Here is a 26372-nt window from a genome sequence, read left to right as displayed (position 1 = left end):
GTTTATATCTTGTGTTCGCGCTGTACCATGTAACTAGCTAGCACCGAGGTAGTGGAAGGCTTCGTGTCCCTCGAAATGGCGACGTATTTCTGGCCGGAAACGTAAGACATCTCCCGGCCTTGCCGGCCTGGGGCGTTGTGGTGTTGCGGCACAAATTCCGGCAGTCAGTGGTTCACATGCGGCTCTTGTATGTACATAGCATGGTGCGGCAACGGTGAGGCTGATCTCTTTCGAGGAGGAAATGGCTGTGGGCTATGCGATCGGGAATAGCGGCCTGTACGAGTTGCAGAGCTGTTCTCCGGATGCGCCCAAGTCCGCCTCAAGGCAACGTCGAGACAGCAAGGTCACTTCCGCGAGATCGCGTATGGGACCTTGCTCGTCGAGTGGGAGTGTCAAGTCCGTACCCCCCACGGAACGCGGATGCTTAATAGAGAGCGATGATAGGTAGACCCGGCCTGCGGCCTCTAGTTCGTGCAGCGCCGAGTGCCGAGACCGAAAGGCCATAGCAGAGGGACGGCTGTGGGACTGTGCACACATGGGACACCACTTGGAGGGACTCGGTGAGATACGGTCAGATACTATTGAGTCGACTCTGTATGGGTCAATGCACGCTACCTAGACATGCCGGATATGTATGCACTCAGGTAGTACTGCTATTTTCGGGTTCCTAGTCGATGCGCAAACTTTGCAACAGGACAATCCCCGTATATTTGTGATAGATCTGTCTGATTGTGATAAAGGCCAGCCACCGCCTCCTCTTTCAACTACACACAATGCATAGGAACTTACAATAAAAAGTCAATGCTGTCGAAGCATGCAGGTGGCTTGCTACCTTGGTGGCGATACTGTCAGCGATCAATCGCGGGGAACATCGGATGGTTGCAAGCACCTTGTCGAGGGAGAAAGGTTTCTCGGCCCCGCCACCGGATTTTTTTTTTAAAAAAAATCGGCGTTAGGAATGGAACTGGGATCCGTGGCTCTGCAACCTTTCAATCACCACCCACCTTCTACTCCGGGGCGTATGTAGGTATGTACAATACCTAATCTGTGCCTTGTAAGTACTCTGTACTGCGTCGAAGTGTCATTTAGCCCTGTGCCCACAAGACCGATTAGTTGTTGCAAAAAAGCACTCGATTACTCCGTAGCGCGGGAGATGCTAGTGCCGGAGGGACGCGGGTCTAATCAATGATTCTGCATTCCAAGCACAGTTAATCTCTCAAATATGTTAGGCTAACCTCAAATGTTGTTCGAGGTTTGAGCGGTCTGACAAATGAACCCCCAACAGGCAATGAGGCTGTTGATGCTCCACTGGTCGTCAAGGTGGGACTTGCCCTTAGGTGGGGTTGCCGAGCCATTTCTTTCTGTTTCCGACTGTGGGGGTGGGCCTCGGGCCTGCCTTTGAGGCGGCCTGTTCGCCTCATCCTGCAAGGACTCTGGTTGCCTCCACGAGTTTTGTAACGACGCTACTATCTCGGCCATTGCGGCCATTGCGGCCATTGCCAATGAAGATCAATCCCCTCGCACATTGCATTACTTGGTGGCCTTTGGGTGATGGTGATTCAACGGAGAGCTTTGCAGAATGGTCACGTTTCCTGCTTCCCACTCGCGTCACAGCATGACACGGTCGGATGAGAGCCACCCTCTGCCAACTGCAAAGCAAAGGCATGGGACGCGGGAATCCGCTGCAGGATCGCCAGGCAGTGCAACTCACATCAAGTCGCCGCCAGCAAGGCGAGCCACAAAGCGCATTCGCCACCGAAAGAAAACATGAAGCACTTCTCCATAGTGGAATGTACAATACGCTAATGAGTTCCCGAAAAGTCGGCACAATGCGCAGGCAGCAGGAGCACCTAGGGCGTACAAAAGTGTTGTGTGCGCATACAGACGGAAGTAAGCCTGCAGTGCCTGCCTGCCCATCGTGATCATGCACTATGCGCGTCCACCTCTTGGCGTGGATTGGACGGAGGAAGCAACAAATCCCGGCTTCTCTCGGTTGGGACGAGGCTGTATGCCTTGCACCATGGGCAAGTTGGCGCTGCGTGGTATATAAGGTACCTTACACACCGCACCAACAGCCGGAGGTGCGAGAGGGCGGAATCGCCGCTCTCCTCCTTCGACTTTCGACTTGGACCCCTCCTATACATATTGGTCTCACGCGCCTGGGTTTGCTGCGGAGACCCCGAGTGCCACCGATCTACTGATAACACGTGTAGGTGGAGGTCCCAACCCCCCCCTTCCCCTGTCAGCGCCCTCCTCCAGGAACAGGGGCAGCCGATCGTTTCTAGAACGTATCTTTCCGCCACCGCGGACACCGAGGCCGGCCTCCAGGGCACATTCTGGAAGTCAGCACCCTTCCCGATCTTCTCACCTTTCTTTTTGTGGGGGGATCCTGGGGACAGTTTTGCTCGCCTTGCCTCCTACCCGATAAATTATATTGGCCACTTGAGTCGACATTCCGCTCACCGACTTCTTCCCCTTAGGCTACGGATAGATTGACTTCGATAATAATACCCTCCGCCGATACGCTCCTTTAAGCTCCCTTCGCTGATCGTTCTCGACAAAGCGCCGGCCTCTCCTCCCCGCCCCTCTCCCCCTTCGGGACTCTTACCGCTCATTCAGCACACGGAGCCTGCTTGTCATTCCGCACCATGTACGGTTACTCATCGTCGTCTGACACTGACGATGAGTACTACTACCGCAAACATAAGGGGGCCGCCCCCACGAACAACAACTCGAACGATGCCAACAAGAAGAAGAAGAAGCGCAAGCTGCCGCCGCAGCAGAGCATCAACCGTATATGGAAGCGCTTCAGCAACAAGCGTTTCAACAAGGCCCTCGCCGTTCTTCCCTTCGACCCGGTCCTGCCTCCCGTCCTCTGCGACCGGTCCAACGAACTGTTGACCGCCGGCTACGAGCGTGCCGTGGAGGAATGTCGTCGAAAGGTCCAGAAGATCATCCAAGAATGCCGGAGGGTGAACACGCGATACCGCGATCCTGGCTGGGATATTGTACGTTTCCACTTCTACCTCGTCTCCGCTCGCACTTCGGGGGAGTTCTTCCACGCCGGGCGATACCGTTTCCTTGGACGGTTGCTAACGTGCCGCAGGACTGGGACCTGAAGATGGAGAAGGGCCACTGTCTGAACAGCCTCGGCCGGAACAAATTCGATTTGAGCATGTCGTCAATGATGAACCCGAATTCGGTCGTGCCGAAAGCGGTCAAGCGCGTCCACGAGATCTTCGAGAACCCGACATTCTTGGCCAACGTTAGCGGTTCCGACGTCAAGCAGGGCAGCCTGGGCGACTGCTGGCTGATGTCCAGCCTTTCGGGTCTGGCCAATGTCAAGGATGGCATCAGGCGTATCTGCGTCGAGTGGGACACCAGAATCGGCATCTACGGTTTCGTCTTCTACAGAGGTAGGTAGTGCTGCAATTGGTCCCGTAGCCCCCCTGAGCTCGAGGTGTTTCCCCAGGTCACTAACATATTTTTGCAGACGGAGAATGGATTTATTCCATCATCGACGACAAGCTCTACCTCAAGTCGCCGTGCTGGGATTCGCCAAGTTTGCAGCGCGACCTTCTGCAGCAGATTGACCGTGAAGACGTCGAGCGCGTCTATCGCAAGACGTATCAGACGGGCTCCAAGGCGCTTTTCTTTGCGCAGTGCAAAGACCAGAACGAGACCTGGGTGCCCCTGATCGAGAAGGCCTATGCCAAGGCCCACGGGGACTACCTGTCCTTGTCCGGTGGTTGGATCGGTGAGGGCCTGGAGGATCTCTCCGGCGGTGTCACCACCGAGCTTCTTGCCTCTGATATTCTCGACCTGGACAGTTTCTGGGAAAACGAGCTGAGCAAGGTCAACGAAGAGTTCCTCTTCGGTTGCAGCACCGGCCTTCTCGATGGCGGTTACGGTGACCGCGACGGCATCGAGGAAGGTCATGCATACCTCGTGATGGAGGCGCGGACGCTCAAGAACGGAACTCGCCTTGTCAAGCTGAGGAACCCATGGGGCATGAACAAGAAGGGCCTCTGGGAGGGTGCCTGGTCTGACGGTTCCAAGGAGTGGACGACCGAGGTGCAGGAAGAGTTGAACCACCAATTCGGCAGCGATAGCGTCTTCTGGATTTCGTACGAGGACATGCTGCGCAAGTATCAGCACTTTGACCGCACCCGCCTGTTCCGCGACCCCGACTGGCGCTGCTGTCAAAGGTGGATCGGCGTCGACGTGCCGTGGAAGCCACAGTACCACGAGAAGTTCCACATCAAGCTGACGCGCGAAGGTCCCCTGATCATCGTCCTGAGCCAGCTTGACAACCGCTATTTCAGGGGCTTGCAGGGCCAGTACACGTTCCGCTTGCAGTTCCGTGTTCACGAGCAGGGCCGCCCGGACCCCGAGGACTACATTGTCCGTAGCCATGGCAACTACCTGATGAGCCGCTCCGTGTCGGTCGAGCTGCCGTCGATGCTCCCGGGCACATACAGTGTCTTCATCAGCGTTGCTGGCGAGCGCAACCCCGACGTCCCGAGCGTTGAGGAGGTCGTCAAGCGTGAGTGCAAGAAACGGGTCGAGAATGAGAAGCTTGCCCAGGTGGGGTATGCGTATGATCTCGCCCACAGCAAGGGTGCCGCTCACCTCGAGGCGGTCAAGAAGGCGCGCAAGAAGGCAGATCAGAAAAAGGCTAGCGAGGCTCGTCAGAAGGAGCGCCACCGCCTATGGGAGAAGCGACACCTCAACCGCCAGATCACGAAGAAGCAGGGCCGAAAGAACAACCAGAAGCTCGAGGCCAAGCAGGCAGCTCGCGAGGAGAAGAGGCGGAAGGCCGAGGAGCTGAAGCCTCAGGACAAGGGCGTGCAGACCGAGGAGCCAAAGCAGGACAAGCCGGAGGAGGACAAGGAGCAGGCAAAGGGTGCCGCATCTGAGGAGAAGCCCAAGGCTGAAGGCAAGGCCGATTCCGAGGCCAAGAAAGAGGACATGCAGACGCAGGGCGGTGATAAGGCCGATGATGGGGACGACTCGCCCGACTCGACTCCGATAGCCACGCCCGTCGAAACTCCCACCACAGAGACGGCCTCGCAACTGGCGGACAATGCCGACGGGACGGGAGATTCGGAGAGCAAGCCGGAAGAGAAGGCCGGTTCCTGCGCCGGCTCCGACTCCTCCGGCAGCCCATCTCCCACTCCGAAGACCGACGCTTCTTCCACGCCCAGCCCCGACGTCAAGGACAAGGACACGGAAAAGGTGCCGGTTCCGCCCGTCGACGAGTCCAAGGTGTCCGGTGGGCCGCCTCCTCCGCCGGCGGCGGCGGAGAAGAAGGCTCCCAACATGTACGTCACTTCGGACGGCGAGTCGAGTGCGTCGCCCATCTCGGACTGGGAAGAGCTCTACAGCAGCGACGACATGTCGCGCAAGCCGCGCATGGCCGCGCCGGCCCCGCCGAACACCGCCACGGTCAGCAAGTACCACGACGAGACGGAGGACGAGAACGAGCCGGACCCGTGGAACGCCATCGCCATCGTGGGGCTGCGCGTCTACTCCAAGGACGAGGACCTCGAGCTGCGCGTCGTCATGGAAGGCGGCGAGCTCCTGGAGGGCGGCATGGGCGAGAAGGGCGGCGTGGATCTCGACAACGCGCAGGCCAACGCTGGCGGCGCGCGGACGACGACGCGCCCGGACAAGAAGTCCGAGGAGGAGGAAGAAGAGGATGCCGAAGCGTACGAGGGTGACAGCGAAGTCGAGAAGAAGAAGAAGGAGAAGATGATGGGGAAGAAGGGGAAGAAGAAGGACAACGACGGAGACGGGAGCGAGGGTGAGGGTGTCGCCGACAAGGAGCAGGCGGTGGTGGATGACGGGATGGCGCCGTACGCGGTCATCGTGCAGAAGGGCAAGGGCGACGAGGAGTACGAGACGGCTGCTGAGACCTTGATGGACTAGCGGCTCAATATTTTTTTTTTTTTTTTTTTTTTTACGGAAGGGTTTTGATTACAGCACCTGAATACCCAACGGCTACGGAGTAATGCATCTAGAATGCGCGAGAGACATTTAGAGGAGTAGGGAAGCGTTTTGTGCTGATCGGGGGAGTTTTGGTTTAGGCTGACGTTTAAATCGGATGTCTTTTTTTTCTTGGGTTACGTCGTTTTTTCACCGCTTCCTCTGGCGTCTGTACACGAAGGACATGCCACTCGATCTTGCACACATATATGCTGCTAACTCGGGAATAATAATACATCATCATCATCATCAAAAAAAAATTTCCTGCCCTTATGTGCCGTAGTACAATTTGTATCAGGCTTCAAACCAGCCCCCCCAACTTACACGGACCCGGAACCCAAACGGATAGCGGTGGTACATCAGAAACCAAAATTCAGTTCGTCTTCTTGCCGGCACCGACCTCCTTTGTCACGGCGGGTTTGCGGCCCTGAGCCTGTTGGGCCTGCGGAGTCCGGACGAAGCGAGTGTATGCGAACACTGCGGCGACGAGAACGACGATGATGACGGCATTTCCTGTGAGGGTTGGGTTGGTTGGTTTCCTTTGGTCAGCTCGACTCGCGGAAAAAGTTTTCTAGCATACTGGTGTCCTTGATGGTTTGCCTTGCTCTCCTTGGTGAGGTGTGATATCGCTCGGATTTGGACAAGGAGATGTTGGGAGAGAAGGGGTTGGGAGGTTGGGGGGTTGGTTTGAGGAGTAGTACCCCGCCGATTGCTCACCTGCGATGAACTTGCCGACCCCGCCGGCCAGGTCGAACACGCCCTTGCCGAGGTCACTTAGGAAGGCGTATAAGCCGGCGAAGAGGTTGAAGATGCCGCTGACGAAGGAATGGACGATGGCGTAGGCGGCGTCCGAGACAGAGGACAGTAGCTCTCCGACGGACTTGATGAGGTCGGTCATGGCGTCTGTGACGGCCATCTTGCTTCTTTTTTGTGTCAGGCTCTCGTTTTGTTCTGGGCTACGGTGGTGGGTTGGTTGTTCTGGTCCGTCTGAGAGGGGGTTGGTGTGGCTGTGACTGGTGGTCTAGGAGTATTGAGGGAAGGAAGTCAATCAACCGGATGGTCGAAATAATAAAACGAAAACAGGCAAGTTGTGACTCGTAATGATGAGGGGGGTGGGCATGACGTCAAGTCTCCCGATCGTTCGACCAAGGTTGACCAATTTTAACCAATCTGGCACATGGCACGCGACTTGACACGACCGCAAAGACCCTTTAGGTGCTGTTAAAAGCTGGCGGGTGTGGGCGATGACGTCTGCTTGAGCTCGGTCAGGGAGCCAGGGATCGATTGGTAGCTACATACATAGAATCGGCTCATCACTGAGCAGCTGACCTCAGGAGCAAGAAGGAACGGACAGCTACAGGGTATCAGCGAGGAGAGCGGGCAACGAGACGTGAACATCACAAGTCACCCAGAGATCTGCCTTGCTCTTGTGATTTGCTACTCAGAACCTACCTTTTGTCCTAGGCTACCTAAACAATCACTCAGGGGGCTGAATGTCATGATGTACATACCTACCTGCTACGCAACGCAAGAGTGACTGCGAGACGGCATCTAAGCCAGAAAGAATGGGTATTGTTCATCAAGATTACGTCTGATAATCGAGGACACTCTACTTCTCCTTGCCTTTCGGTGACGGCGGCGCTGCGGCACCGGCCTCTGGCGCCGAAGCATCATCACGGACCTCTCTTTGCGGCGCCCGCTCGCTAGAAGGCGCGGATACGGCGGCTGATTGAGTGTTCGAGTTCGCAGACCCCGTCGGCTCGGGCGGTGTGGCTGGCTGGACAATAATCTGATTTCCCGACGCAGGGAGCCGAGGCTCCCCTGTTTGTGCTTCGGACCGTTCCTGAATGGCTGGCAGCGGACCCGGCGGCACGACTGTCGAACCCCCTATCGGATTCTGGGCAACTGTGGGGCTCGAAGACCCGGCCGGCGTAGTGTGTCCAGCCGAGTCCTCCTCGTCCACCTCCTTTGCAGCTCCCGTGCCGCGGCTCGCGCGCCGGCAGAGGATGATGGCCGTCACCGCCCCGACCAACGCGACGACTCCGAACGAGACGCCAACACCAATGGCAATCTTCTTCCAGTAGTCGAATCCCGGACCGTACGGGCCATAATATTTATGATCGGGGTTGTCGTCGGAACCGGAACCGGATCCCCCGTAGTTCGAGCTGCAGTAGTTGCTCGTGCAGAACTCGGACGCACCCGGGGCGTAAGCACCGTAGCTCTCAAACGCTTTGATCTCGGGCGTCGGGGTGCTTCCGTCAGATGGAAACTTGACAGGGGCTACGGCGATCTCGTGGTTGGCCAGATCATAGACGACATACGTGCGCCGCAGGATCGAGCCGCCCAGACTGTAGAGGTTGGAGTAAGAACTGGTCGACGACGAGTCGGTATAATACTTCTGGATGGCAAAAAAGCACATGCCCGACTCGAGGGGCGAGTCGTACCAGGTGAGATCGCTGTACATGATGGATGGCTGCACCAGATCTGCCGTCTCGACGTCCAGCTTGGGGCCGCCTTCGCCACCAATCTCGAAGACGAATTTGGTGTTGTTGCGCTCGCCGGCGTCGCACGGGATCGTGAAGTACCCGAGCGACTTGTTATAAGTGGCGCCAGCCATGGCGGCAATCTGGTCGGCCAGCGAGTCGGGCAAGAACGAAAACACCTCGCCGTGGCCCAAGACGACGTCCACAGGGAAGTCGTTTGTCCGGATGGCGGGCATGGGAACCCCGGAGGCACTGGTGCCGTTGATGGCGTTGAGGGTGACGGAGAAGCCGTACTGGTACGAGTATGAGTACGAGTTGTAGCCAGTCGGGAGGCGCACCAGGTCGCCCGAGTATCTGGACCGGTCGACGGCGCCAAAGAGCAGGCTGCCGGAGGAGGCCTGGGCGTTGTCCAGCCAGATGCTGTACGCGGGAGTCGCGATCTTGCCGGACAAGACCATGCGATCCATGAGGTTGTCATAGACGCCAGCCGAAGAGGAGGCAGTGTAGTAGCCCGAGGACGAGTTGTAGCCGAGGCCGAGCACGCCGATCCAGCGGTAGGCGGACGAGACCAGGCCCATCGGGTAGTCGTCGAACTCGACGTCGGCAAACGCGAGCCGGTCGGTCATGTTGCGGCCCGAGACGTAGTTCATGTCCGCGTAGGAGACGCTGAAGTCGTCGTAGCGAGAATTGGGGGGCAGATAGGTCGAGGACAGCGTCGAATTGAAGCTGCCCCATCGGCATAGAGAGCCGGACAGTGCATCCGAATAGTCGTCATCGTCCCCATAAGAATCATCGTAATAAGTGCGGTAATACCACTGAGGCGAGCATTCGCGAGTGTTAGCGTCGGGCACCCAGGTGTCCCCGGTCGTCGTCGAGATGAGCAGCGACAGGTTCTGCGGGGGGGTGCCGACTGTTGCATCGACAACGTAGGCATATCCGGCACTCGACTTGAGCGCGCCACGTTCCGAGGAGGCGCGGGCTGAGAGGACGACGTCTTTGTGCTGCGAGAACGGGACCAGCACGTGCTGGGCGGACACGGCAGCAGCTGAGAACATGCCGATCACCAGCAGGGACAGACTAGTGTGGAGCGCCATTCGTGCAGAAGCGCAGCAGCGGGCGCCGGGGGATCGGAACAAAAAAAAAATGTGCGGTGTCGCGCAAAGTGAAACAGATCAGATCAGATGAGATCAGATCAACCCAAAACGAATGGACGTCGATTCTACGTCGACATGGTGGGCGATGATATACAGTAATCAGAATGAGCGACAGCGAAGGGCGATGGTGAAAACAAAGTATGTGTCTATATATTGTACATGTACAGTGGGGTCAGAAAAGTGTTTACCCACCCACTTTTTCCACCTTCCAACTTCAAAGACATACAGAACACGCAAAACAGGGCCAAACTACCACCAAATTGATATTACAACTATGGCTATTTCAGTACTTGATTAGGCCACCTTATGATTAAGCCAAAAGATCTATCCTTTTTCCTATACCCATAGTCAAATTGACTAGGAATTTAATAGGTATTTGGCTCCAGACTTCCTATAGTACTATAGCCATCTGAGCCATCGTCTTAATATGATACTACCTGTCAGAGATTTTCATCTTTATCCAATGCCAGATATTTAATTAGACTAAGGTCTAGGCTCTGTGGTGGCCATTGTAGTAGCCAAACTTCGGCAGCCCTCTTTAGCCCTTAAACAAACCCCCCATGGTAATATATTACCCTATCCTCTTATAATTCTACCCCAGAGCCATATTTTGACCTCATCTTATTATAGAAAGGAAGGAAGTATGGTATGAAGATCTGGTCGGTATATTTAGGTCGGTTTAACCGGGTACCCTAGGGTAGAGTGGTATAAGTGATTTAAGGGTATCTATTCGGTTAGTTATTATATGCCGGAGAAGGCGCTAGATAGCTCGGTCACCTAACTTAACATGTCTTCTAGATCTGGGCTTTGATTAGAACGGCTTGCCGGCTCCATTGGTAAGGTTGTGTTTAACTTTCGACATGGTATAGTTGATGGTCCGTTTTGACAAGCCGGTACGGGCTGTAATTGAACCTCCTTTTAATCTAGCCAAATGGAGGCCGTAAACTAGAGATATCTGGGGTTCTGTAAGTTCCTGGTAAATAGTCTTTGGTCTGGAAGCCAACTTATAGTATTGAAGAGGAGGTTGAAGATGGAAAAGTCGGTGTAGCCGTCGTTAAAGTTGAAGAGGGGTAGTTGGTTAAGCTGATTTGGAAGTAGATTTCCAGGGTCGAAGTGGGCAAACACTTTTCTGACCCCACTGTACATACAAAACGAAAAGGCGGGAGGACTTGACCGTTAGTTATTTCATTGTTGCCCACTGGTGCCTGGCCAAGCTTTTTCCAGGGGTCGGCTAGTGGCGAGCCTGGACCTGCCATGTCCGAAATTAGCAGCTTGGCAAATGGAAGCCTGGCCAGATCTCATCTCGACCGAGACGAGACGTCTTGATGCCCGGGGACGGCGAGGAACGAATACAGAGAATGGGGGAAGGGAGAAAAGTATGTATGTACTCCGTAATCCGTACAATAAACAAAAACGAGAGAGTGAAGCTCAAACGTGCACTCGCAGAGATCCTAGCAATGTTGCGGTGAGGAACGAGGAAGATATTCCACTTCTCTGTCCATGCCTGCCTGCAATAAACGCATGGAACTTGTGCTCAGCCTGTTGGCTCCGTGCTGTGACGGCTGTCAAAGAGATTTTGCTGCGGTGAGTCAATTGAAGACTGGTAGCAACGCCAAGAACGGAGTAATTTTGGTAAAGGTACGGATTACGGAGTACTGCGCTGAAGATGGTTTCCCGTGCTGGATGACTCCCCCCTTACTCAATATAGAAGGTGGGTCAAGACCGGAACCCCTCGTTGCCGCGGGTGGGCAGGGCGGGGCGAGGGGTTCTGATGGGCTCCAACTTGCGGGTACCACCTAATATCCATTGTCAGGTACCTACCTGACGTCGTGCCTCGAACTTTCCGCAACCTTGAGGTCCTGCTGCTGCATCGACCAAATCTCCCAGCTCCGTCACGATGCAGTCCGGAATTTCAGGTGCGTGAGCTGTTCAAAAAAAAAGCGAAGAGGAAAAAATAAAAGAAACATAGAAGAAGAGAACAAAGAGAGAAAGAACACTCCAGATCTGGACCTCCCATCTCGAGAATCACGCTGACCCTCGTGCTCGTAGCATCGAAGGAGCTGGTCTCCAAATTCAACGAGCTGCTCGCGTCTGAGTCGCACTTCGGCCTGCTCGCGACCATCGCCTCGGAAGAGCTGCGACCGCTGCAGCTGCTCACGCCGTCCTCGCCGGCCTCGTTCGAGTCCAACGTCGAGTCCTTGCTGCAGCCGCACATCAAGCCGAATGAGGCCCTCTACGTCATCCTGCGGAGGTACCAGTCCGCGCCGGCCCTGGTGGCCGTGACGTACGTGCCCGACACCGCCCCGGTGCGCCAGAAGATGCTGTTCGCCTCGACCCGCCTGACCCTGGTGCGCGAGCTGGGGAGCGAGCACTTCCGCGACACCTTCTTTGCCACCACCCCCGAGGAGCTCAGCCCGGCCGGCTTCAAGAGCCACGACGCCCACACCGCCCTCGAGGCCCCGCTCACAGAGGAGGAGAGGAGCCTGGGCGAGGTGCGGCGCGCCGAGCAGGAGGCGGGCGTGGGCACGGCGACGCGCGAGCTGCACCTGAGCAAGAACCTGATGACCCCCGTCGCCGAGGACGCGCTGCAGGCCCTCAAAGACCTCGGTGCTGGCGACAAGCGGTCCTTGGTCATGCTGGTATGTTATAACGTTATACAGCGACAAGCTACGTCTTGCCTCTTGTCATCTGACCGCCGCTTACCTTTTCTTTTACTAGAAAATCAACCCCGAATCTGAGTCGATCGAGCTGGTCCCGGAAGAGTCCGCTCCTTCCTCGATCCCCGAGCTCGTGCAGACCATCTCCCCCGCGGAGCCGCGCTTCACCTTCTACCGCTTCTCGCACGTGCATGACGGCAGCGAGTCCAGCCCCTTGCTCTTCTTCTACACATGCCCGACCAACTTTAGCACAAAGGCCATCAAGTTCCGCATGATGTACCCCCTGATGAAGAGAGCCGTCCTCTCGGTCGCCGAGCAGGATGCGGGGCTCAAGCCGGACAAGAAGTTCGAGGTGGAAGACCCGAGCGAGATCACGGAGCAGGGCGTCCTGGACGAGTTGCACCCCAAGGTTGAGGTGAAGAGAGGGTTTAACCGTCCGAAGAGGCCGGGTCGGTGAACGCATCCCACATCCAGCCATGTCCCTTGGCGCGCTCAGGCCATCATAACAGAACAGAAAAATGAAAAATACAGAGCTACTAGCGTTCTTTGTGGGATTTCTGCGATGTACGTCCTCGTCTTCTTAGTTCAGTGCAAGCACATCTACTCCTCAGCTGTGGATTCTGTCTCTGGTCGCTCTCCCTGGTCGGCGTCTAGGCCGAAACAAACTGATCTTTCCACACACAAGGTCGTACACGACTGTATTTTTGTTTTCACTTCTCTTTACCTTTCCCCCCCCCCCCCCCCCCAAAACTACGAGGCTCGGTTACGAGTTGGCTGGCGGGACGAAGTCTGTCATTTATTGACTAGGAGGTCAAACATTACATGGTTTTCTCCTTTCCGTTCCTCCTCCCGACGTCGTCCGGCCTCTTCCTCTGAGCAATCCCCCCCCCCCAGCGTCTGACAATGCCTTGACGACCGGCTGGCTACGCCTACGAGTCCACGTCGTGCTCCTCGAGCATCTTGAGCGCCTTGACCCACTTGTCCGTCAGCATGTACAGCCTCGCGTCCGTGACCCTGCCGTCGGCGCGCGAGTCGAGCATCTATTTTTCCGACCCTTCGGCGGAAACGCATCGAGTTAAAGAAAGACAGGATAGCGGGTCTTAGAGAAGACCAAATCATGGTATTTGAAGGGAAATAAAACGAGGAATTAAAAAGAGACAAAAAAGAACCTAACATTGCTCTGAACAGCACCCTTGTGATGTATGCCCGAGTGGGGCTGGAAAAAGAAACTCTCCCGCCGGGAATTGAACCCGGGTCTCGAGCGTTGTTCGATGACAAGCTCACATACTGACCACTATACTACGGAAGACTTGCAGGTGTGGACACCCGCCGTAGCGTCTGGTTGGTTGGAAGGGGCTCGCGCGGATGATTTTATAAGATCAACATCGTGGACCGCCTTTGTCGTCGCCCTTACACAACTGTCCCCTTGAAACAAACAGAAAACATGAAATCAAGACTCTTCAAGGGAGAAATTCGTCAAGCCGTAATATCTCACATCATGTTCCCAGATTCTTCAGCTGTACGGTTCTGATACACCCGAGGCCCGGGTCCGCTCTCACTACTCGAGGTTTATGACAGAAATACATTTCAAAACATGATTGCCGTCGGTTCGCGTTAACCATGAATTTTTGGCGTCCATTGTACCCAAAACTCCGAGGCCACCTGGCTAAGAATGCTAGCTGACCACCAACCCCTCCTTCAGCTCGAAGCCATCAGAGCAATGTGCTTGAGCTCGCTATAACTCGCGTTAGTTTGAGCTGTTGACCACACATAACAATCCAAAAGCAGGCCACTTTTTTCCCCTTGAAAATCTGAAAAAGAAAAGAAAAGAAAAGAAAAGAATCAGACTTACTTCTGAACCTGTTCGCCCACCTTCATGGGCGGGTACTCGACCTCCTCACCCTCGTCCTTGCCCAGGTCGAACTGCTGCGCCCGGACGAGCTTGGCGCGCTCGGCCAGCTCCGGGATGGGCACCAGGTCGTAGTCGGACGACAGGTGCCAGAAGAAGGTGGACGAGATGCGAATGAGGGGCCGGTCCGGCAGGCGGGCGCGGCGCTCCTCGATGACCTGCAGGGTGCGCTCGTTGACGACGACCTCGTGGTAGCCGGCCTTGATCAGCCCGCCCGTGAGGTGCTCGAGCTGCTTGCCGGCCTGCACGAGCAGGTAGTTGCCCGGCGGGATCTTGACGGGGATGCGCCTGCCCGTGTTGCGCGCCCAGATGTGCAGGCCCGGGTAGCGCGACCGGCCGTGGATGGTGAGGAAGTTGAGGTCTGTATGGAAGCCGGCCAGGATCGTGTCCTTTTGGCCGTACTTTTGAAGGTCGGATGCCGTCGGCGCGAGAAGGTGGGGCCTTTTTTTCCCGCCCACAATCCATGGTTTGTTTCGTGGTTAGCAATTGAAGAAAAGAAGGTCGAGCCACATCTCATAAGGGGAGGGGGTTATTGAATTGGAGGGACAAGAGAAATAATTATCATACCCATATCGGCCTGCATCTTTGAACGTGTCCACCGGGAGCCCCAGGCCAACGGCAGCCATCTGTGTGAGCCCCTCAACTCTGCCGGGCTGGTCAGCACCATCCTCCTGCACTTCTCCCGCATGCCATCACTTTGGCCCTCGGGGCATCTCTCGTTTGATTTCGGTCTTGTTGTCGGCTTGGTTGTACTCACGCATTCTTCATGGCCGTCCCCCATTGGTTCATCACCGGGCCCCAGCGCTCCTTGATGTGGGGAGCCTCGGGCGTGACGTTCTCGGCATTAAGCACGGGAAACTGCGTCTTGTAGGGGGGCTGCTCAACCATGCGCCAGAAGAACCTGCACTTGGGGTCGGGCGAGTGAGCCGAGATGTCGAGCGGGCGCTCCGACGGGGCCAGGCGCTCGATGACGCGCAGGCACGGCTCGTCGACGGCGCACTTTGGCTTCTCCGTGTTCTCCAGCGTCACGCCGATCTGGTAAGCCAGCTCGGGCCGCTCGTCCTTCTTCAGGTCGGCCTCGGGCTGCGCGAAGTAGTCCTCCAGGAGATCCAGGAAGGTGTCGTTGTCCTGCTCCGACACGCGCGAGTCGTGAAGCACCAGCGCGCCGTAGGTGATGAGGGCATCTGCCGCCTTGGCGCACTCGGCCTGCACCGCGGGCGAGTCGCGAGGTTGATGGAGGAAGACGTCCAAGTCGATGACCGGGAGGTCCATCGACAGTTCTTGGGTCGACATCTTGTTAGGAAACGGTGAAAACGGCTGCAAATTGATCTTTGGTAGACGTGCGTAGAGTGCGTGTTGGAAAAAGAAAACGACGATAATATCGATGTTTTTTGAATTTAATTCGGCGTTGGTTGCAACCTTGGAAGTGGTTCCCACTTAAACTTTAGCCTTGGCGATCAGACTTCGCCGTTTTAGAGCCCCGAAGAGGAAGGTCTCCCCATTGGGGTGAGGCGACGCCGAGCCGCCGCGAGCACTTTTGAAGCAGGTCCAAGGGCTCGTTCGCAACCGTTCACATGGGCGGAATCAACTACCCCGCCACTGGCACCCGCTCGTCGCCGACGGCCGATGGGAGCCGTTATCTGCCTTGGCAGCCTGGCCCGAGAAACGGACACCGGCCCCACACTTCACCAACGAATGATTCTCGTACGGTAAGACTAGTCGTGGACCGGAACGCTCCAGTCTGTGATGCGGAGAAAATTTGACAAAGACCCAAACTGCAAGCGGGGGAACGCTGGTTGTCACCTCCCAACTATTAGTTGCACGCAAGATCCCAAAAAGGGAAGCAACCCACTGGTACACAAGCACTCTGTTTTGGGGCTAAAAAAGTCTGCAGTCTCTCCCGCCGGGAATTGAACCCGGGTCTCGAGCGTTGTTCAATGACAAGCTCACATACTGACCACTATACTACGGAAGATTTGCTGGTGTGGTCACCAGCCGTAGTCGAGTGCTGCGGATGGAGGTGGAATCTGGGACATATGTAGCGTGCTGGAATGGAAGTACCAAGCCATTTTCTGGTCATCCCGAGTTTATGTTCTTCTTTCAAACGGAAACAAATCATACTGTAACTACCAAACTTCGATTCTGAACGATCGGGTCACTCATATTTTGCTTAAAAATTGGTCGTTATTCTTTTTGGAGAGGAATGCATTACAGGCTCCCGCAGTCTAAGTTGTTACCATCCCATTCCAGAGAGCTTTATTAGAAGCTAGTGATTTCAAGTACAGCAAGGAATTTCTGAGAGTTGAATGATCTCCTGTCCGTTTTTTTTTGTTATTGTTTTTTGTTAAAAGGGTGTGAAAGAGCAGAGGCGAGGCGTGCTCAAAGTCTTCTCACTGTCCAATGTTCATCTTTAAGTACAAGTCATGTGACAACTTATGTATTATATATTTTAATTGGTATAGTTAAATATGTATTTAGGTTTCAGTTATAATCACCGGCTGGTCCCGAGGTCGAAGCCATAAGGCGGAACTAGGAGAGCTGTCCTGTGTGTCAGCTCAAACAAATCTCTATGATACCTTTCGAGAAAAGAAGAGAGAGAGAGAGATGTACGTACTTCAGTGGCCTTCTCCCGGGCTCGTTGGGACCGGGGTTTGGCAAATCTGGAGGTTTGGGGTTGATGCGACGGGCTCAGCTAATCCTGCTGCGGCGTCTGTCATCATCAGTAGTAATCATGAAGGATAATAGCTTAAACCGGTGGCTGAAGGAACCTTGGTAAGATGCAAGCAAAGGGCTGGCGCTTTGGCGCTGATGCACGGCTCACTAATTAAGCTTAATTAATTAAGCGAAGGCTGTCTTGGGACCTGACAGAGATTCTTTTACGCTTTCGCAAAACTGCACACATCTTCAAACGTGACTTGGCTTTCTCTTCAAGTTCCAGACGGAATTTCGTCGCTCTGGGTCCTTCTTGTTTGTTCCTGGGCTTTCGAGGCTTTACGCCCCTGAGGCACATTCGTTTCACCCTCTCCGTGCCGCAATTCTAGACACAGCAAATCAGTAACCTTAGTACCTACCACACGCTGAATGCTAAGCTTTTGAAGGAACAGGATTCCACCCAAAACAGGCAACTATGCGGCTCAGCGCCATGCCGCGCGGTTGGTCCCTTGAAACTAAAACTCGGGGGAGGGTGTGTTCCACCAGCTCCCTGAGGTTAATCATTATTTTGCACGCAATTCATGACTTCGGATCCAAACTGCAGGATCACTCCCCTGGCCGCTACCTAAAAAGTTGCTCCTCTTGGATCCGGCGCCAGCATGGTGATATTTAAGAAATCTTGAAGCCCTTAGTCATTCATGATTCCGTTCGGTGAGTGATCACTCTGCCCGTGTCTCGCAAGACGATACCCGCGGCCGAAGGAAAAGAAGATTTGTTTTCCCTTTCTTATCTCTTGTTTCTGTCTTTTTCCCGATTTTTTTTTTTTTGCTCACGATTCCCTTCCCTCTTTTCATCCTACTTCTTGCTGTCGTCGAGCCTACTAATTAGATGCTTGCCATGAAATGGCTTGGCGACTTTTACGAGCGGCAGTGGGAGGGCCGCTGGGCCGAGCGGTTCGCGAGAGTTCGGCCATACCTCCCTCCCATCAACTTTATCACACTTCACTATGCCTACTTCATCTTGTCCTGCCTCTTCTTCGCCCTCGTCTTTTGGGGGAGCGGGTCATCATCCTCGGTCAAGATCGGCTTCCTCGACAGCCTCTTCCTGATCATGTCCGCCCTTACGTCGACCGGGCTCAACACGCAAAACCTCAGCCAGATGTCGCTCGGGCAGCAGATTGTGCTCTTCCTCGCCATGCTGCTCGGGCACCCCATCCTCGTCTCGCTGTGGACTGTCCTGTTCCGGAGACACGTGTTTGAGAAGCGGTTCCGTGCCATTGTCAAGAGGGAGAGGGAGAGGAAGCTGAGGGCCGGCTCGTCCATCTGGCTGTACTCGGGCTTCTCGGACCTCCTCGCGCTGGCTCGGCTGAAGTCGCTGAGCAAGAGCAAGTCCAAGTGCGACGAGGGACAACAGCAACTTCCGGGCCTAGGGAGCCGGATCCGGGCCGGTCAGTCCTCGACGTCGGAAGTGCCCGGGTCCGAGAGCGGCCGCCCGAGGGAACGAGACGTGGAGGAGGGCCTCGCACCAATACCGGAGAACCGTCTGTCAAGGAGCCCCGGGGCGAGGAGTGTCGTCTTCGTCGAGCCGCCTCGCCCGCCGCCGGGGAAGGCGGCAGCGCAGGAGATCAACAGGGACCGGACCGCGGAGGTGCGCAACTTCCTTCAGGAGAAGAGGAAAAACGTGGGCAGGAACGGAGAGTTCTTCAACCTGACGCTCAAGGAACGCGAGTATCTGGGCGGCGTCGAGTACCGCGCGATCGAGGTGCTGGTCGTCACGGTCGCGCTGTACTACGTGCTCTGGCAGGTGCTCGGCGCGTTGGCTCTCGGGGCGTGGATTGCGGCCAACGCGCCCGAGATCCCGACCGCGAACGGGCAGAACGCCTGGTGGACGGGCATCTTCCTGGCCGTGTCGGCCTTCAGCAACACGGGCCTGTCGCTGCTGGACGCGGGCATGACGGCCTTCCAGTCGGGCTACTACTTTGTCGTGCTCGTCGGCGCCGTGCTCATGCTCGTCGGCAGCCAGGCCTCGCCCATCTTCCTGCGCTTCATCATCTGGGTGTGCTCGCGCCTGCTCAGGCTCGCGACCGACAGCCCCAACTACGAGGTGTGGAAGGAGACGTTCGAATTCATCCTGCACTACCCCCGGCGCGTCTACATCAACATGTTCCCCGCGCGCCCGACTTGGATGCTGGGCCTGTGGCTGGGCGCGTTCCTGATCGTCGATTGGATCATGTTCTTCCTGCTCAACATTGGAAACAAGGCGCTCGACAAGATCCCGCCGGGGCCGCGGGTCGTGGACGGCCTCTTCCAGTCGGTGTGTAAGTATACTTAGCACTAATTAATCAGAACCCAATCAGAAGAGAAGCACAGCAGAACGACACGTCTCCAGCCCCCTTTCCCCTCCACTCCCCCTTCCAAGAAAGAAAATGAGCAGTCCTGTGCTGACCTTTACCCAGCCATCTTGTCCACCGGCTTCTCTATCGTCTCTGTGTCCGCCGTCTACTTCGGCCTACAGGTTCTGTGGCTGATCAAGATGTATGCATCGGCCTATCCGACCTCGATCACCGTGCGCGGCTCCAACGTCTACGAGGAGCGGTCGCTGGGAATCTATGCCGGAGACGAGCCCGAAATGCCACACGACGACAAGGGCATGAAGGAGAAGGAAGGGGTGGTGGAGAAGAAGAAGCAGAAGAAGAAGAAGAAGAAGGACGAGGACAAGGAGAAGGAGAAGGAGAGCAAGACATCTGCTGGTGGCGGCTTATTCCTCACCTCTGGACCAGTCAATTCCAGAGCGCAGCAACAACCCCTATCCCCCACCTCCGTCAGCTCCCAGGCGTCCCGGCTCTCGCGGTTGTCGGTCGCCTCGCGGGGGGGAATCGACAAGATCGTCGATATCGGCCGCGAAGGCGGTCAGTTCATCAGCCGGCAGCTGCAGCGGCGCATGACGGGGTTCCAAGGCGTCGGGGTCCCCCCCGGGCCACTGCCACGGCGGCCGAACAAGAGACCCAAAACCGGCGCCCTGGCCAGCGCGCAACCGACCCCCTACATCCAAACCAGCGGCGGCGGCGGCGGCAGCACTAGTAGCAGCACGGTCAGCATCAACACGCGGTACGGTAACTACTATAACAACGATGACGGCCGGGAGGAAGAAGAGGAGGAAGAAGAGGAGGAAGAGGATGCGGCGGGGCGGGGGCCGGACTTGATGGCGCACCACGTGCGCAGCCAGCTGTCGCACGACGTGTGGTGGGTGGCGCTGGCGTTCTTCCTGGTGACGGTGATGGAGACGTCGCACACGCTGGCGGACCCGGCGGCGTTCAGCCTGTTCAACATCCTGTTCGAGGTGGTGTCGGCGTACGCCAACAACGGCATCAGCACGGGCCTGCCGGCCGCGTCGTACTCCTTCAGCGGCGGCTGGCACGCCGGCAGCAAGCTGGTCCTGATCCTCGTCATGCTCCGCGGCCGCCACCGCGACCTGCCCGTCGCCCTCGACCGCGCCGTCAAGCTGCCCAGCATGGACCTCGACGACAAGGAGGAGGACGACGCCGAGATCCGCCGCTTCATCAGCCGCACCGCCGCCACCCCCTACATGGCCGGCGGCGAGCAGAGCAGTCCGCAGGCCCGCTCGCCCGGCCGCAGTGTCATCAGACCCTTTGCGCCGGTATAAGGATGGCGGTGGCCTTTCTTTCTTGTGCTGTATTTGTTTTCACAGTGTTTTTTTTTTTACACCTCATTTCCCTTCTGCAGGTTCAATTTTCAGTGTAACAGGAGATCATAGAGCTAGGAAACTAAGTTTTCAAGTATAGTACATGAACAGCTGCAGTTGGCGCGCAGACTCGAAACACAGGAACGAAGAGATTGAAACCCAAGCCTGTTCTATGCTCTGGTATGAAGTCGTGACCCAGGTCCCTTGTCCAAGGCTCTAGTACGACACGAGCCGACTGGATCGGTTAGCACATGGGAGGAATGAGCATCTCCGTATTTGTGAGTCGTCCCAGATTCTTGGGTTCTTGGGCGTATAAGTAAGTCCATACAGTGCTATACATGAGGTTGAGTGGATCATATAATTAGTTAATTCATTGATGGAATCTTTGCATCCTTGCATCCCTCTCGTTCGAGCCGTCTCTTTGTTCTCCCGGCCCTTTCCAAGCCAAGAAGAAGACCGATTCGTAATCACTTATCCAAGACTTTAAAGCGAAGAGCTGTTGGTTTTTCTATCCCCTTCTACAATCCCCCTCTCTACCCGGTTCCTCTCTCTACTTCGACATGATGCTGGTGATCTCGTGGCTCAATAGTATTAATAATGTCTCGCCTTTCGTCTCGATTATAACAGAAAGTGGTAAACCTGGAGGCGACAGGGAGGTGCCGCTCCTGGTCCGACAAGCAGAGCTTCGAGATGGAAGGCGTCAGTTCGAGCCTGGAGCCGGCCGTCGAAGCGAGCCGATCTACCGGGAGACAGACAAAGTCATGAACATTATACGTTGTATCATTATGCTCGTCGTTACCTAAGGTATATAATTATTACCCATCCATGCCATACCTAGTTAGTCGTGGACTGATCACGGTCTTCTCCACAGTCACGTCACTGCCTCTTCTGGCGTCATAAACGACATTAATACCCAATTAATACTCTCAAGAAATAATTAATACCCATTCCCCGTCCCGGTCAGATCAAAACTTGGACCGCAACCTCCTGAGGCCCAGCTTCAAGATGTTGGTATGCATCGACCTCCTGACGGACCTGGTCAGCGAGCTGCTCTTCTTGCCGCCGCTGGCGCTTCCCTTTGCATCATCACCACCACCACCAGTGCTATCCCAGTGGCTCAGCATCTGCTCAAACAGGGTCCTGTTGCCCAGGACGTCACCGAGGTGGTCGAGCAGGGGCACGCCCTGGGAGGAGGTGCCGTTGCCGTTGCCGTCGCCGTGGGAGACGAGGGCCTCCATGAGGTCGACGAGCAGGGTGGTGACGGGGATGCGCATGGGGACGCGCTTGATGTTGAGGACGCCCTCGATGTAGGGGATGTGGCGGCCGTAGTTGATGGTGCTGTTGCCTTTGGCGTGCAGCTCGACGACGCCCTCGGCGAGGGCGGACCGCTGGGAGTCGAGGATGGCGGGCAGGTTGGGGATCAGCTGGTCGAAGTAGAACTCGCCGTCGAAGGCGGGCGTGTTGTTGCCCGGGCGCAGGTCGAAGTCGTACAGGCGCACGAGGCCGAGGTTGACGTCGCCGGCCATGATGTTGAACGAGACGTTGCCCATGCCGAGCGCGATGACGCCGGCGTTGGGGATGAGCAGGTGGCCGCGCAGGTTGCGGCCGGACGGCTCGGCCGGGATGGAGAACTTCATGTCGATCACGCCGAAGCCCTTGAGGTAGTTGAGCCCCGGCACCTTGACCGTCTTGTCCATGTCGACCTTGTAGTCGAGGGCGCCGAGGTGGACGCTCATGTCGTTAGCCTTGATGTGGAGGTCGACGAGCTCCTTGTCGAAGAACTCGTTGAACCAGGCGGTGATCTGCGTCTGGTTGAGCACCTGGACGACCTGCTCCGGGGCGTGGATCTTGGTCTCGCCGTTGACGTGCTGGTCCGGCATCTGCAGCCTCAGGAACGGCCCCTTGACGTCCGTGTCGTCGTGCTCGGGGTCCGCCGGCGGCTGGTAGAGGTTGAGCGGCACGGAATCGATCTTGACCCCCAGCGGCGTGTCGAGCATGGTGTCCATGCTCATGTTCAGGTGCGTCGGCGCCGTGAAGTTGAGGGCGCCTCCCCTCACGGGCAGCTCCTGGTCCTTGACCACATTCCTGATGATTGCTGGAATGATCACCTTGAACCTATTCCGGCTGTTAGAAGAGAGGGAGCCTTTCACAACAACAAAAAAAAAAAAAAGGGAGAAAACTGATGATGCACTTACAAGATGGGGAGGAATATCGCCAGGAAGATGACCAGTGCGAGGACATAGGCCCACCAGAAGCGGCGGAAATGCTGCTTCGCCTTTTCCCGCTTGGAGAGGCCGACGGGTGCTCCCTTCTCGTGGACGCCATCATTGAGCGAAGAGGCGTCGTCGAGGACGTTCTCGGGGCGAGTGCCTGCCGCGTTGGCGACAGGGCCCTGTGGTCCTGTTGTCGTCGGCGGCGTCGTCGTCGTCGTCGTCGTTGTTGTTGGTTGCGTGGCCATGGCTCGGGATACGCGATGCGGCGGCGACAAAAAAGTCTCTTGAACGATCTTTTTTGCAATCCGCAATGCAGAACCACACGAGATCGCGGGCGGCTGAGGGGGTGGACACGGAGGGAGGCACACGGTCACGATCAGTCGAGACAGTCGAGACGCATGGTCCGCCCGACGAAGGGACTCGGCCTTAACCCGTCAACAACGCCGACGACACTTGAGCGGCTTCGCGCACAAGAAGCTGGCCGAAAAGTGCGGGGAGCAAAGCAGGCCGGCCATCTTTCCGAGTTGTCGAGAAAAATCCATGTGATATGCTTATCAAAATGTTGGGCACATATCAAGGCAAAGGGCAGTGACGATGTAACGGGGGAGGTGGAGAGCATCGTCCATCCTTCGCCTAAACGGGGAATAGCTCGCGATGGCGAATATCCCTGCTTGTCCCTCTTTGAGCCCAGGGACGGAGGCCCCTCCCGCCTATCGGCCGTCTGACTGTCGATCTTCCCCCGCATTTCCCCCGCATTCTTGGCCAGCCGAGGTTGAGAGAAAAGTTGAGCAAAATGTGGGCAAGCATCTCATTCGCCAACAAGCGGCTTGTTCGACATGTTGGGCAGACGGGCGGTGATCTTTTGGGCAGGTTCCCTTGTCCATACATTCTAGTCGACAGGGGTCAGTGGGCACGAGTGGAACTAGGGCACTGTGTGTGTGGAAAAGCCGGTACTCGGCAAAAAGCTTGTGAAAGCCAAGCCACCCGAGAGGTTCCGCTGCGTGGGGTGGCTTCCAACGTTGTTCAACGGGCTCCTCGTGGAGTGGGCGTTCCGAAGGAGTGAATCGACTGCGATAGAGAAAGGGGAAAGGAGGGGGGAAAAATGAAAAAATAACGAAGAAAAAGAACAACGTCTCCGAAGAGTTGGTTAGCAACTGAAACAAGTATGATATTATTAATCGTTGCTTCCAACAGATGGTCCATATCATCATCGCTAATTACTAACCCTAGGAGCTGCATGCTCTCGAAGCTAAGAAAAAAATCGACATGTTTACCTCGGTCATTCGAATCCCCATCGTTAATTGCTAAGTATTACTCATAAAGATCTTATAACGCGTCCATTCATCATTCCATGGCTCATGACGCCCCAGCCTACTGCTTGCCAACAAACTCCTTGAGGACGGCGTGGATGAGGTCGGCGAGCGTGGCCACGAGCTGCAAAATGGGGGGATCATCATGTTAGCCGAGAGACCAGGGGATAGATGCGTAGGATGGGAAGCAAGATGCAAGGGGTAGGAAAGAGGGAACATGTCGTATGAAAGGGGTAGGAAAGAGGGAACATGTGGTAAGGTGTTACGTATACGTACCGGCGTGGCATCGTCGATGAGCTCCGAGGTCTGCGAGACAAAGGTCTGGCTCAGGAGCACGCCGGCGTTGTGGACGAGGCCGACGATGGCCTTGACGCTCTCCGGCGTGAGCAGGGGCATGATCTGTTCGACGATGCCCTTGACGTCGATCTTCCGCACGGCGTCGAGGAGCGGCTTGGCGGCGCCGACGAGGCCGGCCAGGTCGACGCCTCCGAGCTCCTCGAGCAGCGGGGCGACCTTCTTCAGGAGGCCCTCGATGTCGACACCCTCGAGGGCGGCGACGAGCGGGACGGCGCCGCCGACGAGCGTGTGCGTCTGGTTGACGAACCGGGCCGTCAGCAGGTCCTCGGCGTTGTCCAGCAATCCCAGGACGCCCTTCACGCTCTGCGGCGTGAGCAGCGGGGAGAGGGCGTCGAGCAGGCCCCTGAGGTCGATCTCGCCCAGGGTGTCGAGCAGCGGGGACAGCTGGCCGACGAGCTTGGCCAGGTCGATCTTGCCGAGCTCCTCGAGCAAGGGGGAGATCTGCGAGAGGAGCGGGGACGCCTGCTCGAGCAGCTCGGCCAGGTCAACCTTGCCGAGGGCCGAGAGCAGCGGCTGCAGCTGCTTGACCAGGCCCTGGAGGTCGATCTCGCCCAGCGCCGACAGGAGCGGGCCCGCGTCGCCGATGAGCCCCTTGGTCTGCTTGACGAACTCGGGCGTCAGCAGGTTCTCGGCGTTGCCCAGGAGGCCGAGCAGGCCCCTGACCGACTTGGGCGTGAGCAGCGGGCTGACGGCCTCCACCAGGCCCTTGAGGTCCACCTTGCCGAGCTCCTCCAGCAGCGGGCCGACCTGGTCGAGGAGACCCTTGAGGTCGAGGTCGCCGAGGCTGTCGAGGAGCGGGCCGGCCGTCTTGAGGAGCGACTTGAGGCTGTTGACCGTCTCCTGGGTCAGCAGCTGCTGCGCGTTCTGCAGCAGGGTGACCAGGCCCTGGATCGACTCCTTGGTGAGCAGGGGCGAGACGGCATCCAGGATGCCCTCCAGGTCGACGTCCCCGAGCTTGTCGAGCAGCGGCGTCACCTTCTCGAGCAAGGGGCCGAGCTCGGCCAGGAGCGGCGCGGCGCCCCCGATGAGGGTGGAGGTCTGGTTGACGAACGAAGGGGTGAGCAGGGCGGCGCCGTTGGAGACGAGGGACTCGATGTTTTCGAGGTTCTTGTCCGAGAGCAGCTTCAGGACGCCGCCGATCAGGCCGGCCAGGTCGACGCCCTTGAGCTGGTCGACCAGGCGCTCGAGATCGAGCCCGTCGAGCAGGTCGACGAGCGGGCCGGCCTTCTTGACGAGTTTCTGCAGCAGCTCGGGCGCGGGCGGTTGCAGCGTCTGGGCGAGGTAGACCATGGCGTCGTGGAAGCCGTTGAGGAACTCGGACGTCAGCAGGCCTTCGACGGCCTTGAGGATCTCGGGCAGGTCGCCAATGGCCTTGATGAGCCCCCGGATCAGGTCTGCCAGGTCGTCCAGGCCGAGGAGTTGCGCGGTCACGGTGCTGCCCTCGTCGTCACTGTCCGTGACGGACGTTGTGGCACCACCATCACCACCACCCCCCTGACCCTGGCCAGACTTGTTCGCCGTGCCATTGTCTCTCCTGAAGATGGGAACGACGTGGCGCTGCTGCAGCTGCTGGCTCTTGAGCAAGGCATTGAGCTCCGTCAGGGCGTCCGTCAGCTCCGACTTGGGCACGATGGCCAAGTTGTGCTTCTCGAGAAAGGCGACGAGCTCTCCCGGCGACAATTGGTCGATCGACTCCCGGGCGAAGAGGCCTACGGGAGCCGACGCCGCGACGAGCAGCGTTGAGAAGCGCATAGTTTGCTGTGTATGTGTCCGTGTCCGCGTGTGGTTGCTGGCCGAGTTGACGTGAACTAGCCGTTAACTCCCTTTTCTCCTCTCTCTCTCTCTCTCTCTCTCTCTCTTTTTTTTTTTTTTTTTTTTTTTTTTTTTTTTTTTTTGGATGCGCTCCAGAGACTCAGAGACGCAGAGGCTGAGGTGGGATTTCCAGGC

At 56.8% G+C, this 26372-nt stretch overlaps 8 protein-coding genes and 2 non-coding genes across 10 annotated transcripts; 3 read left to right on the top strand and 7 right to left on the bottom strand.

Moving 5' to 3' along the window:
- Positions 1–184: 184 nt before the first annotated feature.
- Positions 185–551, top strand: MYCTH_2306006 (uncharacterized protein; the record flags this gene model as incomplete). The annotated part of the gene is made up of 1 exon (XM_003663768.1): positions 185–551. A coding segment is annotated over exon 1 (203 nt), but the record flags the coding sequence as incomplete, so codon positions are not given.
- Positions 552–2512: 1961 nt separating this feature from the next.
- On the top strand, positions 2513–5935 carry MYCTH_2306004 (uncharacterized protein). Its single transcript, XM_003663767.1, has 3 exons — positions 2513–3008; positions 3107–3416; positions 3494–5935. The coding sequence occupies exons 1-3, from the start codon at positions 2649–2651 to the stop codon at positions 5929–5931; spliced, it is 3108 nt and encodes a 1035-aa protein (XP_003663815.1). The 5' UTR covers positions 2513–2648; the 3' UTR covers positions 5932–5935.
- Positions 5936–6361: 426 nt separating this feature from the next.
- On the bottom strand, positions 6362–6904 carry MYCTH_51515 (uncharacterized protein; the record flags this gene model as incomplete). The annotated part of the gene is made up of 2 exons (XM_003663766.1): positions 6362–6501; positions 6706–6904. 2 exons carry the CDS (start codon positions 6902–6904, stop codon positions 6362–6364), a joined length of 339 nt encoding a protein of 112 aa, XP_003663814.1.
- A 571-nt stretch (positions 6905–7475) lies between these two features.
- MYCTH_2306000 (uncharacterized protein) lies at positions 7476–9770 on the bottom strand. The gene has a single exon (XM_003663765.1). The coding sequence runs from the start codon at positions 9563–9565 to the stop codon at positions 7598–7600; it is 1968 nt and encodes a 655-aa protein (XP_003663813.1). The 5' UTR covers positions 9566–9770; the 3' UTR covers positions 7476–7597.
- A 2170-nt stretch (positions 9771–11940) lies between these two features.
- Positions 11941–15652, bottom strand: MYCTH_2315449 (uncharacterized protein). Its single transcript, XM_003663764.1, is given in 7 exon segments — positions 11941–12008; positions 12024–12264; positions 12344–12407; positions 13533–14017; positions 14135–14632; positions 14759–14836; positions 14949–15652. 4 exon segments carry the CDS (start codon positions 15482–15484, stop codon positions 13981–13983), a joined length of 1149 nt encoding a protein of 382 aa, XP_003663812.1. The 5' UTR covers positions 15485–15652; the 3' UTR covers positions 11941–12008; positions 12024–12264; positions 12344–12407; positions 13533–13980.
- On the bottom strand, positions 13512–13591 carry MYCTH_t106. Its single transcript has one exon. It is a non-coding gene; the product is annotated as a tRNA-Asp (tRNA).
- A 434-nt stretch (positions 15653–16086) lies between the features above and the next one.
- On the bottom strand, positions 16087–16166 carry MYCTH_t105. Its single transcript has one exon. It is a non-coding gene; the product is annotated as a tRNA-Asp (tRNA).
- Positions 16167–17740: 1574 nt separating this feature from the next.
- Positions 17741–20506, top strand: MYCTH_53804 (uncharacterized protein; the record flags this gene model as incomplete). Its single annotated transcript, XM_003663763.1, has 4 exons — positions 17741–19160; positions 19299–19510; positions 19640–19922; positions 20016–20506. 4 exons carry the CDS (start codon positions 17741–17743, stop codon positions 20504–20506), a joined length of 2406 nt encoding a protein of 801 aa, XP_003663811.1.
- Positions 20507–21287: 781 nt separating this feature from the next.
- MYCTH_2305993 (uncharacterized protein) lies at positions 21288–23317 on the bottom strand. The gene is made up of 2 exons (XM_003663762.1): positions 22741–23317; positions 21288–22660 (listed from the first exon to the last, which is right to left on the bottom strand). Exons 1-2 carry the CDS (start codon positions 23001–23003, stop codon positions 21511–21513), a joined length of 1413 nt encoding a protein of 470 aa, XP_003663810.1. The 5' UTR covers positions 23004–23317; the 3' UTR covers positions 21288–21510.
- Positions 23318–23918: 601 nt separating this feature from the next.
- Positions 23919–26290, bottom strand: MYCTH_2305992 (uncharacterized protein). The gene is made up of 2 exons (XM_003663761.1): positions 24345–26290; positions 23919–24192 (listed from the first exon to the last, which is right to left on the bottom strand). Exons 1-2 carry the CDS (start codon positions 26175–26177, stop codon positions 24130–24132), a joined length of 1896 nt encoding a protein of 631 aa, XP_003663809.1. The 5' UTR covers positions 26178–26290; the 3' UTR covers positions 23919–24129.
- Between the last annotated feature and the right edge of the window lie 82 nt (positions 26291–26372).

Source organism: Thermothelomyces thermophilus, chromosome 4 (assembly GCF_000226095.1).
Source record: "Thermothelomyces thermophilus ATCC 42464 chromosome 4, complete sequence".
Lineage (NCBI taxonomy): Eukaryota > Fungi > Ascomycota > Sordariomycetes > Sordariales > Chaetomiaceae > Thermothelomyces > Thermothelomyces thermophilus.
Note: the sequence above shows the minus strand (reverse complement) of the source record. Positions and strands in the feature narration are given on the sequence as shown.

What these genes read in the sequence shown, in the direction of transcription:
- MYCTH_2315449 (XM_003663764.1), bottom strand. Translation starts at nt 15,484, where the DNA reads ATGTCGACCCAAGAACTGTCGATGGACCTCCCGGTCATCGACTTGGAC. An exon ending in GGGACGGCCATGAAGAATGC is followed by an intron (nt 14,837 to 14,948) that starts GTGAGTACAACC and finishes CCAGCCCGGCAG; the next exon opens with AGTTGAGGGGCTCACACAGA. An exon ending in AAAGATGCAGGCCGATATGG is followed by an intron (nt 14,633 to 14,758) that starts GTATGATAATTA and finishes CGGGAAAAAAAG; the next exon opens with GCCCCACCTTCTCGCGCCGA.
- MYCTH_2306000 (XM_003663765.1), bottom strand. Translation starts at nt 9,565, where the DNA reads ATGGCGCTCCACACTAGTCTGTCCCTGCTGGTGATCGGCATGTTCTCA.
- MYCTH_2305993 (XM_003663762.1), bottom strand. Translation starts at nt 23,003, where the DNA reads ATGGCCACGCAACCAACAACAACGACGACGACGACGACGACGCCGCCG. An exon ending in GCGATATTCCTCCCCATCTT is followed by an intron (nt 22,661 to 22,740) that starts GTAAGTGCATCA and finishes CAGCCGGAATAG; the next exon opens with GTTCAAGGTGATCATTCCAG.
- MYCTH_2305992 (XM_003663761.1), bottom strand. Translation starts at nt 26,177, where the DNA reads ATGCGCTTCTCAACGCTGCTCGTCGCGGCGTCGGCTCCCGTAGGCCTC. An exon ending in TCATCGACGATGCCACGCCG is followed by an intron (nt 24,193 to 24,344) that starts GTACGTATACGT and finishes CCCATTTTGCAG; the next exon opens with CTCGTGGCCACGCTCGCCGA.
- MYCTH_2306004 (XM_003663767.1), top strand. Translation starts at nt 2,649, where the DNA reads ATGTACGGTTACTCATCGTCGTCTGACACTGACGATGAGTACTACTAC. An exon ending in GCGATCCTGGCTGGGATATT is followed by an intron (nt 3,009 to 3,106) that starts GTACGTTTCCAC and finishes AACGTGCCGCAG; the next exon opens with GACTGGGACCTGAAGATGGA. An exon ending in CGGTTTCGTCTTCTACAGAG is followed by an intron (nt 3,417 to 3,493) that starts GTAGGTAGTGCT and finishes ATATTTTTGCAG; the next exon opens with ACGGAGAATGGATTTATTCC.